The sequence below is a fragment of the Lactuca serriola genome, chromosome 4 (assembly GCF_051521515.1).
Source record: "Lactuca serriola cultivar US96UC23 chromosome 4, Lser_US96UC23_V15, whole genome shotgun sequence".
NCBI lineage: Eukaryota > Viridiplantae > Streptophyta > Magnoliopsida > Asterales > Asteraceae > Lactuca > Lactuca serriola.
The window spans coordinates 360892077-360906343 of record NC_136411.1 but is presented as its reverse complement, the minus strand read 5'-3'; the positions used below and the strand labels follow the sequence as shown (position 1 = coordinate 360906343).

The 14267-nt window shown below is 38.7% G+C and overlaps 1 protein-coding gene across 1 annotated transcript; it reads right to left on the bottom strand.

Moving 5' to 3' along the window:
• Window positions 1–2603: 2603 nt before the first annotated feature.
• LOC145099723 (protein STRUBBELIG-RECEPTOR FAMILY 1-like) lies at window positions 2604–2978 on the bottom strand. The gene has a single exon (XM_079037244.1). It carries the CDS (start codon window positions 2976–2978, stop codon window positions 2604–2606), a length of 375 nt encoding a protein of 124 aa, XP_078893370.1.
• Window positions 2979–14267: the final 11289 nt, after the last annotated feature.

Genomic DNA, 14267 nt, shown 5'->3' with positions numbered 1-14267 from the left:
TTCATGATAAGGTTTCATCATTCATTTCGAGTACATTTAATAAACAACAATAAGCATAGTTTATGGGATTTTTACCGCATGAAAAAGGCTTTACCCTCAAAACAAATGGGTTTTCATACACTGCCTAATAAACTATAAAAATAATAGTTCAAGGATTTCATATCACTAATTTATTCATAAAAGGTTATTTTACTCCCTCTACGGAAAAGGTTTAGTATCAAACTATTTGTAAACTAGTTAACTTAGGTTGTGAGACAATCTCTACCCGTACGTTCGAGTTTGGGACCTTAATTCCTGTAAGTTATAACCAGAGTCTCTTATAGGGAGAGCGTGATAATTGTGTATAGATCTATATTGGGGTTGACATCCCACACCTCGCTGCTAGCTACAGCCAGACCGGTAGGTCTACGGGTGACAAGAGTCATAGGATCAGGGTGTCTGAAAGACGTTGTACAGGTTATCTCTAGTCATACTATGGTTATAGCGACTCACATAGGTAGTTAACAATCTTTCAAGTTTACATGAAAAATTCTACTTTGAAAAATGGTTTTACTTCTAAACTAAACGAGTTTATGTCGATTTAAACTTGCATGAATTTCTTTAAGTATGGCAACATACTTTGTATATATATCACTTTCATGGTTTTATGGCAAATTTAAAACCACCTTTATAACCACAAGTATGGATTCTACTTGTACACTTTCGGTCTTGGAACTTTAGACTACATAACATAAAACTCACACATACATTCAGTCTTGAGATTTAAGACTACACATCACTTTTATAAAGAAAATATTGGATTTTCTGGAAACATACTCTATCGCTTTTACAAGGAAAACAGTTTCTTTCTCAAACCAAAATTCTTATGAACTCACCAACCTTTGTGTTGACACTTTTTCAAACAACTTGTATTCTCAGGAAATCACTAAACAGGGAACCGATGGCTTTTGAGGATGGGACGTTATGGCGTCAAACTATTCATACTTTGTCAAACATAATGTAATTGAATTGGAAAACATGTAAACTTACTATGATGTAAATTTTTTTTATTTATGATGATTGTATTTACTTTGAGCACTGTTATACTCGTTGTTGTGATACTATACATGAAGTCCTCTACCCCCAGACGTTTCCGCCATCCTTGGTTTGGGGGTGTGACACTGGATACATATTCGCATGTTGCAAAATTAGTTACAATCAAGATGTAATTGATTATTGCAGCACAAAAATCATGGCCTCTTATTCGGTTAGATGTGAACAATGCATTTTTAAATGGCGATTTAGAAGAGGAAGTTTACATTCAGCTGCCACAAAGGTATTTACCACCAAATAATTCAAATTCAAAAGTTCCTCCTTTTTGGAAATTGGAGAAATCACTTTATGGTTTAAGACAAGCATTTCACCAATGGTATGCTAAGTTCTCATCTTTTCTCATTTCTGAAGGTTTTACTCAATCTCAGTCAGATTTTTCTTTATTTACCAAAGGTCAAGATAGTAATTTTGTTGCTTTACTGGTATACGCGGATGATATAGTACTTACTGGTGCTTCACTTGAAGCAATTATTGACATCAAGAAACGATTGACTGATCGTTTTCGTCTGAAGGATTTGGGTACTTTAAAACATTTTCTAGGTCTTGAAATTGCCAGGTCACCTGATGGAATTGTGATTTCCCAACGTCAATATGTGTTGGATTTATTACAAGATGCAGGCATGTTAGCAGCTAAATTTGTCTCTTATCCTATGGATCCCAAACACAAATTTTCTGATTTTGAAGGTGAATTACTCTTAGATCCTTCTCAATTTAGGAAATTTTTTGTGACAACAACTCTGCCATACAATTAGCCACAAATCCAATTTTTCACGAACGTACAAAACATATTGAAATTGATTGTCATTTCGTACGACACAAAATTGTGGATAAAACAGGTAAGTTGATGCCCATTCATACATTGAATCAATTGGTTGACATTTTTACCATGCCTCTACCTTTTTCAAAAATGGAACCAATTATATCCAAGATGACGCTTAAAAATATTTTTAAGCCTCCATCTTGAGGGGGGATCTTGGGAGTGTCAACATGTTTGTGATCGTGGAACTCAACATTAGCACATAATGCAGCAAGGAGAAAGTTTATGAAGGACTTAAAATGTAAATTATGTAAATAGAAGGTTGGATATGTAATTAGTTAGAAAGGTTGTTACAGTAGTTAGTTTTCTTCTTGTCTGTACAAGAGAACAGTTTGTAATTTATTTCCAATTAATGAGAATGCAAGCTTTCATTTGTAAAACCCAGTCCTCACTTTCTTTTTGGAAATGCAACATCAGTTTCGTCTGTGTTCTTAACAGGTTGGAATATTGTGGAAATACAACATGCTTTACTCAATGTAGTTGCACATGATCTACTAACCAGTTACTTGATTTTTATTGACTTTGAACATGAGTACGGATAAGTATCCCAAAAATCTCAACAAGATATTAACTTTATATAGACATTCTACAAATGGATCAAGCATTCATTCATTACTATCTTCCCTACTTGTTAATTCGGTTGATTTCCAGGATTTTATACTTTACATTTACATGTCTATTAACATACGACCTATTATGCTTGACTTTTAAGAGTCAAACTGTTTTTGATTTCATTTTGATAGCAATGATGCAAGCCCTGCGCTATGTATTCCATTGATGGGCGTTTGTCTTGTTTTGCTTGAAGACAGTTTGAAATAAGTTGAGGGAACTTAAATGCTTCCTTTGGAGGACAATCAATATTTTGAAGTGGTGGGTCCATAATTACACTCAAATTAACCTCATCTGCTAGCAATGGAATAGCCCATTCTACCAGTTTTTGCTTTCCAAGGGGTCTCCTCTTATCATACACCTTCATCCCTGTTAGTATTTCCAACAGTACCACTCCAAAAGCATAGACTTCACTCTTGATTGCAAAACCTGTCAAAGTGGAGTTTGATTGGTCAGCCATTGACACATGTGTTTGGTATGATGGAATCATAGAAGGAATGTAATTGTTGGTTTCCTTGGATGGAAAAGAAAAGATGTTAGGGTTGTCCAATGGAGTGGAATTGTGCATTCCTTAAGGAATTCAAATACATCCATTACGCTGATTTACATTCGTTAGACATGAGATGTTTTTCTTTTCATTCCATCATGGATTGGATTGAAAAATTATAATATAACCCATTCTTATTTATAAATTTTTAATTACAATTTTTATAAGAATTCCATGATTTTAATTAAATATGATTTATTTATGGTAAACAAATAGAAATATATATTTTCAATTGTAATCTCATTTTGGTTTTGGTGAGCTTCTATTATGTCTAATCTTTTAGTATTATAAATAATAAATTCTATATTTATTTAGAGAAGTTATATATAAAATATTGTAAAAAGTATGCCTCGTATTTATATATACAATAGAAAATTTGTATAAAATTCGTCCATTTCTACGGGTACTGTCTAGAAGATGTGGAATGTAATGACTCAATCCATTTCCTTTCTTATTCCATTACTTTGGTTATTCCATTCCATCCAACCAAAGGCTTTTAGCGGTTGGGGTAAGTCTCAAGTGTATGGTAAACAAATAGTTGTAATATCATTTTTAGATATGCAAAATATTTCACTTAGAAAGAAGAAGATACCATCTTCGGGTAGCCACAGTGGGTGAAGACCATCAAATGTGTTTGATTGGTAACAAAACGACTCGGGGGCTGCATAATAATATGCATCCAATTGGAAGTTTTGAGTAACGAAAGCAAAATCTGAAAGCCGAGCATTAAAATCCTGAAAATAAGCATGGCATATATAATCATATGAAAAGATAAACTAAAATTGATGTTAAAAAACGTTAATGAGAGTGTAATTTACCTTATCCACCAATATAAGATTGGTCTTAAATTGGCTATATGCTGCTTGGTTCCTTTTATGTAAATAGGCCAGGCCTTCGGCTGCTCCTATTGCTATTTTTAATCGTGCTACCCAAGAAACTGAAGTACGTGACTCTGCATATATAGTAACATAAGAAAGGGTAAATGCAATTTTCAATCTTGCATATAAGTTAGGGGAGATTGTAGAAAGTAGCAACGGCTTTTACTCTTTTTACTAATACTTTACTTTTCACACATAATAGAAATATGTTTACTCTAATTTACCAATAACAAAAATGTACATGCATTTTTTGTTTACGAATAATGGCAAATATCTATCTCATATCATAATAGTAATATACTAACATTCACTTTACAAATAATAGCAACATAGAAAAAGTTATGTGCTCATAATAACAACGTATTTACACCTTACCACAAATGGCAATATGTAACAAATAAAGTACAATGCTCATATCGGTAGAAAAATGTAATTAAATTCTTATAATTAATAGGTTAAAAATAAAGTAAGTTGCTATTATTGGTAAAGAAATATATGCACGTTGCTATTATTCGTAAGACCATTAGAAAATAAGGCGGATAAAACAAAGTAAGTTGCTATTGTTCACAATTTTCCATTTATTGCATACCAACCACTCAAATTATGCAAGACTATGACTGAAAGATATTTACAACTAAGTGGAAGGTATTCTTACCTCCGTAAAGATATCTTGTGACAACCCGATATGTAAACTCTTTGTAATGACCTAAAAAATCAAGTATTGTAACCACTTTTGAGTTAATAAAATTAACTTTGATAATAAAATGTCCAAAAAGTTTCTATTTAAATTCCTTTTATATTTAAATGTCATTAAACCATGATCGTACGTAAAAAGAACGCCCAAATCCGACTTCGTATATTGAAGTTATGATTTTTCCAAGTTCGGTTTAGCAACAGACAACTAAAAACTCGAATCGGAGATCGAGCGACTTTTGGCCGGAATGACCTAAACGAGAATCGAAGGTCTCGACAATGGTATTTCAGCGGTGAAAAGTCTGGCAAAAACCGACGTTAGATAAAGAAGTTATGAATTTTTAAAGAAATTCCTTAATCACGACATTTTATAAATAAATAATAAAAATAATTTCGGAATTTGCCAACGGAGTCTAAACGAAAGTTGTAGAGCGTAGTCTCACCTACGCGTGGATATAAAGACCATTGAAAACGGAGTTCGTATGAAGAAGATATGAATTTTTGAAGTTTATTAAATAAATTATATAAAAATTTAAATCAAAAACCCGGTAATATCCGAAAGAGGAGTCAGCGTCCTCATCCGAGTTACGCGCCGCGTAACCCCGTACGCCCCGCGTACCCGAAGGCCTTGGTCTCGGTCCGTCCACATCGCCCCTATACTAGCCTACCCGATCCATCCCATCCGAAGCGAAGCAGTCGAGGACTCGGTCACGGGTGACGCACGAGTACGCCCCGCGTACCGAGGCTTCTCAGACCACTATAAATAGAGATGCGAGGGTTTCGGGAAATTCACCCCATTTCTCTCATTTCTCTCACGATATTGCCTCGATTTCCGTGCCCGTTCTAACCCGAAGCCCTGGTCATTTTGCTCAAGTCCCGACGATCGATTTTACTCCCGAGATTCCCGAGAATCCCGAGAAAAATCCGTTTCCCGAGATGAAACTCTGCCCGGTTTTCCATCTCGCTATCTTCAAACTTTCAAGTGAGTTCATACCCCTTTATTAACCCTTTTTAATTTTTCTAAATGCTTTTATATGCTTTCTAAGGGGGGGGGGGGGGGGGGGGGGGAATACAAGTAAAACACATGACTACTATCGGGTGTTATATATAAAGATTATTATAAACTTTTATTAAGTAGAATTATATGTGATTTATAAACTTTATAGGGAACTCTCGTATACAAATATATTACAATAGAATCCTATCTTTAAAAATATAAATTGTTGTAATGCATGTATAAACTAAACATTTTCTTAGATTATATGTATACTTGTCTATCTTAGGCTCTACAAAAATCTATACATTTATAAAAAGTGATTCCTTTTCTAGGCATTTCTAAACAAACAAGTCACACTTTTAGAAAACTATAATAGGTATAGTTTTACGAGGATATTGCTAACTTTTACATACTAGAAACGCGATTTTCAAGAAGTCACTTTCATATACAAGAACAAACGAACATTTTAACACGTAAATCTGTTTTTATACCACGGTTTTGTGAGACATTAACTTCACGTACGTTCGAGTACACATTTCAAGTCCTGTATTATATACCAGAATCCCTTAGAGGGGGAGCATGGTGTTTGTGTATAGATCTATACGGGCTTGACAACCCGTGCCCTGACTGTTAGCTACAGTCCACCATTTGGGGTGACAAACGTCATAACATTCCAACGCCTGAAGAACGTTGTGTATAGGCATTCCGAGTCAATAGTATGGTTATAAAACTCACATGAGGTATTAAAAATACATTGATTTACGAGGTTTTCAAACATATTGGTTATTTTTATACTTACATACATTTTTGGAAACAAACTTTGGTCTTGAGAGAAGACTACTTTTATACTAGTAGAAAATATAGGATTTTCTAGAAACAAACAAACAAGGACAAAACATTTCATTACATACCAACATTGTCATTTAAATACTTATGAAACTCACCAGCTTAAATGCTGATCTACTCTTTCAAAATTACTTATATGTCCCAGGGATTCAGTAACTACAGGTAACAATACGCTTTTGAAGAAGGGACGCTGCGGCGCCACTTAAATCTCACATTTTGACATCATATTGTAATTGGTTTTGAACATGTACTTTTTGACAAATGTAAACTTTCAATTATATATATGATGGTTGTATTGCTCTCTTTAGTATGTATTCAATTGTTACGTTACCACATGAAGTCATCCGCCCCCGAACGTTTCCGTCGTTCAGGTTTGGGGGTGTGACAGATTGGTATCAGAGCAATGTTTATAGTGAACTAAGTATATCAAACCACATAAGATATACAAACTATAAATGCTTAAGGGACGAATACTCTCTGACAAAACATTTTTTTTTCTTTTTACGCTTAAGCAGCGTTACGTTTAACTTAAATTGATAGTTCATTTAAGTACAATTACATGCATACAACAAATTATTTTCATGATATCTAACTATACAACAAGTATTTAGACAAGTTGACACTACGATTAAGACTCGATATATGTAATCAGATTTTGGACAAATATAGCATGATCAACTATATTTGCCCGAGATTGGACCAACGTATATCGAGGAATGATCGTAGAAAGCAACAAGTCAAAACTTACCAAACCGTTACTAGAATCAAACACAAGAATTTAAATACTATAGGAGTATTTGCTACCTAAAGTAGTTTAACTTACATGTTTTGCATGTTTCAACTTTATTCAATTCTTATAACCCTATTTCTCGTACAGTCAAATGGCTGGATTTCACCACCCCGGCGACCCCTACTTTCTTAACCAAGGCAACGAAGGATGGGTCGAAGATGATCCCGAAGAGGACGAGGAACCTATAGAAGTGGATGATGACTCCGGTCCCGACTCAGAGCCGGAAGTGATCGATCCACCACCCGTTCAACCTCCCGTCTTCGTAAGGAACTTTCAAGGACCGACTCCCGTCTAGGGAAGTCACCTCCACCATTGGAGCCAACAGAAAAACCTACGCCCTCCCTACGGCATGTGCCGGGACTTCTATGATGTCCGCGGCGGAGGTTCGGCTGATCGGGCACTCCCAGTAATGGTGGGTAAGCTAGCCAATCAGTCCTATCAGTCCGGAGTTCAAGCTAGCCGACTCCGGGATGTCAACGTGGAAGTACAGGTTCACACTTCTGACATCCGTAGGCTGGACAAGATACAAGACAATGCTCAACTCCAAACCGAGGCATTCCAAGCACAAATGATTGCAGCCCTCGCTGAACTGAGGGAACAACAAGCCGCTTTTGATAGGCGTCTAATGGAGTCGAAGCAATCAGATGCAGAGTCAAGCTCCAAGCGCAACCTACGTCGCAAGTAGTGCTTGTCAAAGACTCAAATTTTGTTATAGCTTAGGACCTCGGCTAAAAGTCTTTAAATTTCTCGAACTTTGTAATCGGAGACCCTTATAGGGGTCAAATTTTCATGATCGTTGTAACAACTTTTATATTAATATAAGTGACACTATTATTACTACGTTGAGTATTTCGTTCAAACCTTGAAAAGTCTTTAAGAAACCAAATACTTGTTTCATACTTTCAGTCTTACAAATAACTTTCATTCTTCTATTTTAAGACTCATACTAGCATCTGTTGTTGAACTATAGCAATTTAGTTCATGAGACACATTAATTTTCTATTCTATGGAATTCTTATCTTTACCTTTTCAACCTATAGTTGAAGGATGCCTCCGCGTAGGAATCCAAGGTGAAGCAACGGTGGGGAAGCACCTGTACCACCACCACCTCCACCACCTCAATTTGATGTTGTTATGTTCCAAGCAGCAGTCACCGCAGCGGTAGCAACTGCCATGTCACAGATCAATAACTCGAGTACTAATGGCTCGGGATCTGGCACACACCCATCCAACCATGGAGAGAGTCATGGACCACCCCGAGAATGCACCTATAAGGACTTTACTAATGCCAAGCCCCGAATGTTTTATGGAACTGGTGGTGTGATAGCCCTGAGACAGTGGATTGAAAGGACGGAGTCAGTCTTTGAAATTTGCTCCTGTCCCAAGCACAGCAAAGTCAAATTTGCAACTTTCACCCTTATTGATAGAGCTTTAACTTGGTGGAATGGCCACGTTAAAGTACTTACCCTGATAGTGGCAAACTCCATAAGCTAGGAGAGCCTAAAAGCCATGATGATGAGAGAATACTGCCCACGGGGAGAGATTCAAAAGCTCGAACACGAACTCTGGACTCTCGGAATGGTTGGTACCGACATCACAACTTATACCAACAGATTCTACAATCTGGCAATCCTTTGCCCAGATATGATTGCTCCCGAGAGCAAGAAAATAGAGAGGTACATCTAGGGACTGACGCCCCAAATACGATCAAGCGTGTTAGCTTCCAAACCTGAGACCTTTGAAAGTGCTAAGGAACTGGCACAATCTCTGATTGACTACGGAGGTCATCAGAACTCAACCGTTTCTGCACCAGAACCACAGAAAGGAAACAACAACAACAACAACAACAGGAAGAGAGTATGGAATAAAGGGAAGGGTGGGTCTTCCCAAGAATCCGCAAAGAAACAACTGGTTTTAGTGAATGCTACCACTGTACCTATTACAGCTCCTACAAATACCTACCCAACAAAGCCTTATGTAGGTAACCTTCCAAAGTGCACCAAATGCACTTACCACCACCATGGACCTTGTCGGGAAATGCAGTGCGCCAACTGCAACAGAAAGGGACACACAACCCGTTTCTGCAAGGACCCCGCAAAGCCGATCACTCAAGTTCCCAGTGCGGGTGTAGGCCAGACTTGCTACGGTTGTGGCGAGGTGGGCCACTACAAGAGGAACTGCCCTAAGGCAGCAGGCATCGGCGGTGTGGGACGAGTTTTGACTATAGGCCACGACGAAGCTGTAGCTGACCCAACTGTAGTTGTTGGTACTTTCCTTCTCGATAATTCATATGCATGCATATTATTCGATAGTGGAGCGGAGAGAAGCTCCGTGAGTCAAAACTTTATTCATTTACTTAAACCTAAACCTAGCAAGTTAGAAAAATCATTCACTGTAGAAATGGCCAATGGAAAAACCGAAAACACTAACTGCGTATACATGGGCTGTACGTTAACTTTAGACGGCCATTTTTTTCCAATCAATCTCATGCCGGTCCAAATTAAAAGTTTCGACGTCATAGTCGGCATGGATTGGTTGAGTCTTCTTCACGCTGACATCATGTGCTTTGAGAAAGCAGTCCGTCTTAATCTCCCTAACAACGAAACATTAGTTATCTACGACGACAAATCAAGTACAAACCTTCGCATCATTTCGTGCATCCAAGCTCAAAAGTGCTTGCGGAAGGATTGTCGAGCATTCCTAGCGCACATCGTTGATACAGGTCAAGAACTGAAGGACATCAAGAACATTTCAGTAGTACGCGACTTTCCCGATATCTTTCCAGATGAACTACCACGATTACCACCACAACGCCAAGTCGAATTCAGAATCGACTTAGTTCCAGGGGCTACCCCAGTAGCGAAGTCGCCTTATCGTCTTGCACCAGCAGAGATGCAGGAACTTTCCAGTCAACTTAATGAACTCCTTCAAAAAGGATTCATAAGACCAAGTTTCTCACCTTGGGGAGCACCGGTCTTGTTTGTAAAGAAGAAAGACGGATCGTTCCGTATGTGCATCGACTACAGAGAGCTGAACAAACTTACTGTCAAGAACCGTTATCCTCTACCCCGTATTGACGACCTATTCGATCAACTTCAAGGAGCAAACTACTTCTCAAAGATAGATCTACGATCCGGATATCACTAATTACGAGTTCTAGAGGGGGATATTCCAAAGACAGCTTTCCGAAGTCGTTATGGACACTACGAATTTGTAGTGATGCTGTTCGGATTAACCAATGCACCAGCAGTATTTATGGACCTAATGAATAGGGTATGCCGTCCTTACTTGGATCAGTTCGTCATCGTCTTTATCGATGATATACTTGTCTACTCCCGAAGTGAGGAAGAGCATAGTCAGCACCTACGAAAAGTCCTAGAAACACTGCGAACGGAGAAACTCTATGCGAAGTTCTCTAAATGCGAATTTTGGATTCGAAGAGTCGAATTTTTAGGCCACATTGTTAGCGAGAAAGGGATACACGTGGACCCCTCCAAAATTAAGGCCATTGAGAACTGGTCGGCACCAAAGACACCTACAGAAATTCGTCAATTTCTAGGTCTCGCTGGCTACTATCGCAGATTCATAAAGAACTTCTCTAGCATTGCGAAACCTCTTACTACATTAACCCAGAAAGGCATGGCCTTTGACTGGGAAGCGAAACAAGAGAAGGCGTTCCAGACGCTAAAACAGGCCTTGTGCACCGCACCGATACTATCCCTCCCCGAAGGGATCGAAGACTTCGTAGTGTATTATGATGCGTTAAATCAAGGACTTGGTTGTGTTCTTATGCAGAGAGGGAAGGTTATTGCTTATGCCTCCCGACAGCTTAAGACACACGAAGTGAACTATATGACACACGATCTTGAGTTAGGAGCAGTGGTATTTGCTTTGAAGATCTGGAGACACTACTTATATGGAACAAAGAGTACTATTTTCACCGATCACAAGAGCCTTCAACACATTTTCGATCAGAAGGAACTCAACATGCGACAACGACGATGGGTTGAGTTACTAAATGACTACGAATGCGAAATTCGTTATCATCATGGCAAGGCCAACGTGGTAGCTGACGCCCTCAGTCGAAAGGAATACACTGGTCGGAGGGTCAAATCTCTGACTATGACTATCCATTCCCACTTATCCACACAAATTAAGGAGGCACAAATGGAAGCTTTTCAACCTGAAAATGTGGCGGGTGAATCCCTGCGAGGAATGGAAAAGAATCTAGAAGTCAAGGGTGGCGGAGCCTACTGTCTCATGGACCGAATCTGGACCCCGAAACATGGTGGTTTCAGAAATGTAGTCATGACCGAAGCACACAACTCAAGATATTCCGTTCACCCAGGTTCAGATAAAATGTATCTGGATCTTAAGAAACTGTACTGGTGGCCTAACATGAAAGCAGAAATTGCTACCTTCGTAAGTAAATGCCTTACTTGCGCTAAGGTTAAGGTCGAGTATCAGAAACCGTCAGGATTACTACAACAACCGGAGATACCAGAATGGAAATGGGAGAGGATTACTATGGACTTCATAACCAAGTTACCTAAGACGACGAGTGGACTCGATACCATATGGGTCATCGTCGACAGATTGACCAAATCCGCACATTTCCTACCCATCAAGGAGACTGACAAAATGGAAAAGCTTACAAGAACTTACTTAAGGGAAGTAGTGCGACTGCATGGTGTTCCAATATCCATTATCTCCGATAGAGATAGTAGATTCACTTCAAGATTCTGGCAATCACTACAAAGTTCCCTGGGGACTAGGCTAGACATGAGTACAGCCTACCACCCACAAACAGACGGGCAAAGTGAGAGAACGATACAAACTTTAGAAGATATGCTAAGAGCCTGTGTGATTGACTTTGGAAAGGCATGGGATATCCATTTACCCCTTGTCGAATTTTCATACAACAATAGTTATCATACAAGCATAAAGGCTGCTCCGTTTGAAGCCATCTATGGTCGAAAGTGCAGATCCCCTCTGTGCTGGACTGAAGTTGGCGATACCGAGTTAGCTAGAGGAAGAGTTCCTGAAAGCACTCTCACCGGTCCGGAAATCATACGAGAAACGACAGAGAAGATCGTTCGGATTCGTGAACGATTGAAAGCCTCTAGAGACCGACAGAAAAGCTACGCTGACCAAAGGAGGAAACCTTTGGAATTCCAGGTAGGAGACCACGTTTTATTAAAGGTCTCACCGTGGAAGGGTTTAATACGCTTTGGAAAGCGTGGGAAACTAAATCCAAGATACATAGGGCCTTTCGAGATTATTGCCAGAATCGGCCCTGTGGCTTACAAGCTTAACCTACCGCGTGAACTTAGTAACATACATCCAACCTTCCACGTCTCAAACTTGAAAAAGTGTCTGTCCGATGAGACTCTTGTTATTCCACTCGACGAGATCGAGATCAACGAGAGCCTCAACTTTGTGGGAGAACCAGTAGAAATCATGGACCGAGAGGTCAAACAAACAAAACAAAGTCGCATACCCATCGTGAAGGTTTGCTGGAACGCCAAGCGGGGACCTGAATTCACATGGGAACGCGAAGATCAGATGAAACAAAAGTACCCTCATCTCTTTCATGTTCACTAGTATCTTTACTACTTTAAATTTCGGGACGAAATTCCCTCTAACGAAGGGATGATGTGACAACCCGATATTTCAAGTCTTTGTAATGACCTAAAAAGTCAAGTATTGTAACCACTTTTGAGTTAATAAAATTAACTTTGATAATAAAATGTCCAAAAAGTTTCTATTTAAATTCCTTCTATGTTTAAATGTCATTAAACCATGATCGTACGTAAAAAGAACGCCCAAATCCGACTTCGTATATTGAAGTTATGATTTTTCCAAGTTCGGTTTAGCAACAGACAACTAAAAACTCGAATCGGAGATCGAGCGACTTTTGGCCGGAATGACCTAAACGAGAATCGAAGGTCTCGACAATGGTATTTCAGCGGTGAAAAGTCTGGCAAAAACCGACGTTAGATAAAGAAGTTATGAATTTTTAAAGAAATTCCTTAATCACGACATTTTATAAATATATAATAAAAATAATTTCGGAATTTGCCAACGGAGTCTAAACGAAAGTTGTAGAGCGTAGTCTCACCTACGCGTGGATATAAAGACCATCGAAAACGGAGTTCGTATGAAGAAGATATGAATTTTTGAAGTTTATTAAATAAATTATATAAAAATTTAAATCAAAAATCCGGTAATATCCGAAGGAGGAGTCAGCGTCCTCATCCGAGTTACGCGCCGCGTAACCCCGTACTCCCCGCGTACCCGAAGGCCTTGGTCTCGGTCCGTCCACATCGCCCCTATACGAGCCTACCCGATCCATCCCATCCGAAGCGAAGCAGTCGAGGACTCGGTCACGAGTGACGCACGAGTACGCCCCGCGTACCGAGGCTTCTCAGACCACTATAAATAGAGATGCGAGGGTTTCGGGAAATTCACCCCATTTCTCTCATTTCTCTAACGATATTGCCTCGATTTCCGTGCCCGTTCTAACCCGAAGCCCTGGTCATTTTGCTCAAGTCCCGAAGATTGATTTTACTCCCGAGATTCCCGAGAATCCCGAGAAAAATCCGTTTCCCGAGACGAAACTTTGCCCGGTTTTCCATCTCGCTATCTTCAAACTTTCAAGTGAGTTCATACCCCTTTATTAACCCTTTTTAATTTTTCTAAATGCTTTTATATGCTTTCTAAGGGGGGGGGGGGGGGGAATACAAGTAAAACACACGACTACTATCGGGTGTTATATATAAAGATTATTATAAACTTTTATTAAGTAGAATTATATGTGATTTATAAACTTTATAGGGAACTCTCGTATACAAAATATATTACAATAGAATCCTATCTTTAAAAATATAAATTGTTGTAATGCATGTATAAACTAAACATTTTCTTAGATTATATGTATACTTGTCTATCTTAGGCTCTACAAAAATCTATACATTTATAAAAAGTGATTCCTTTTC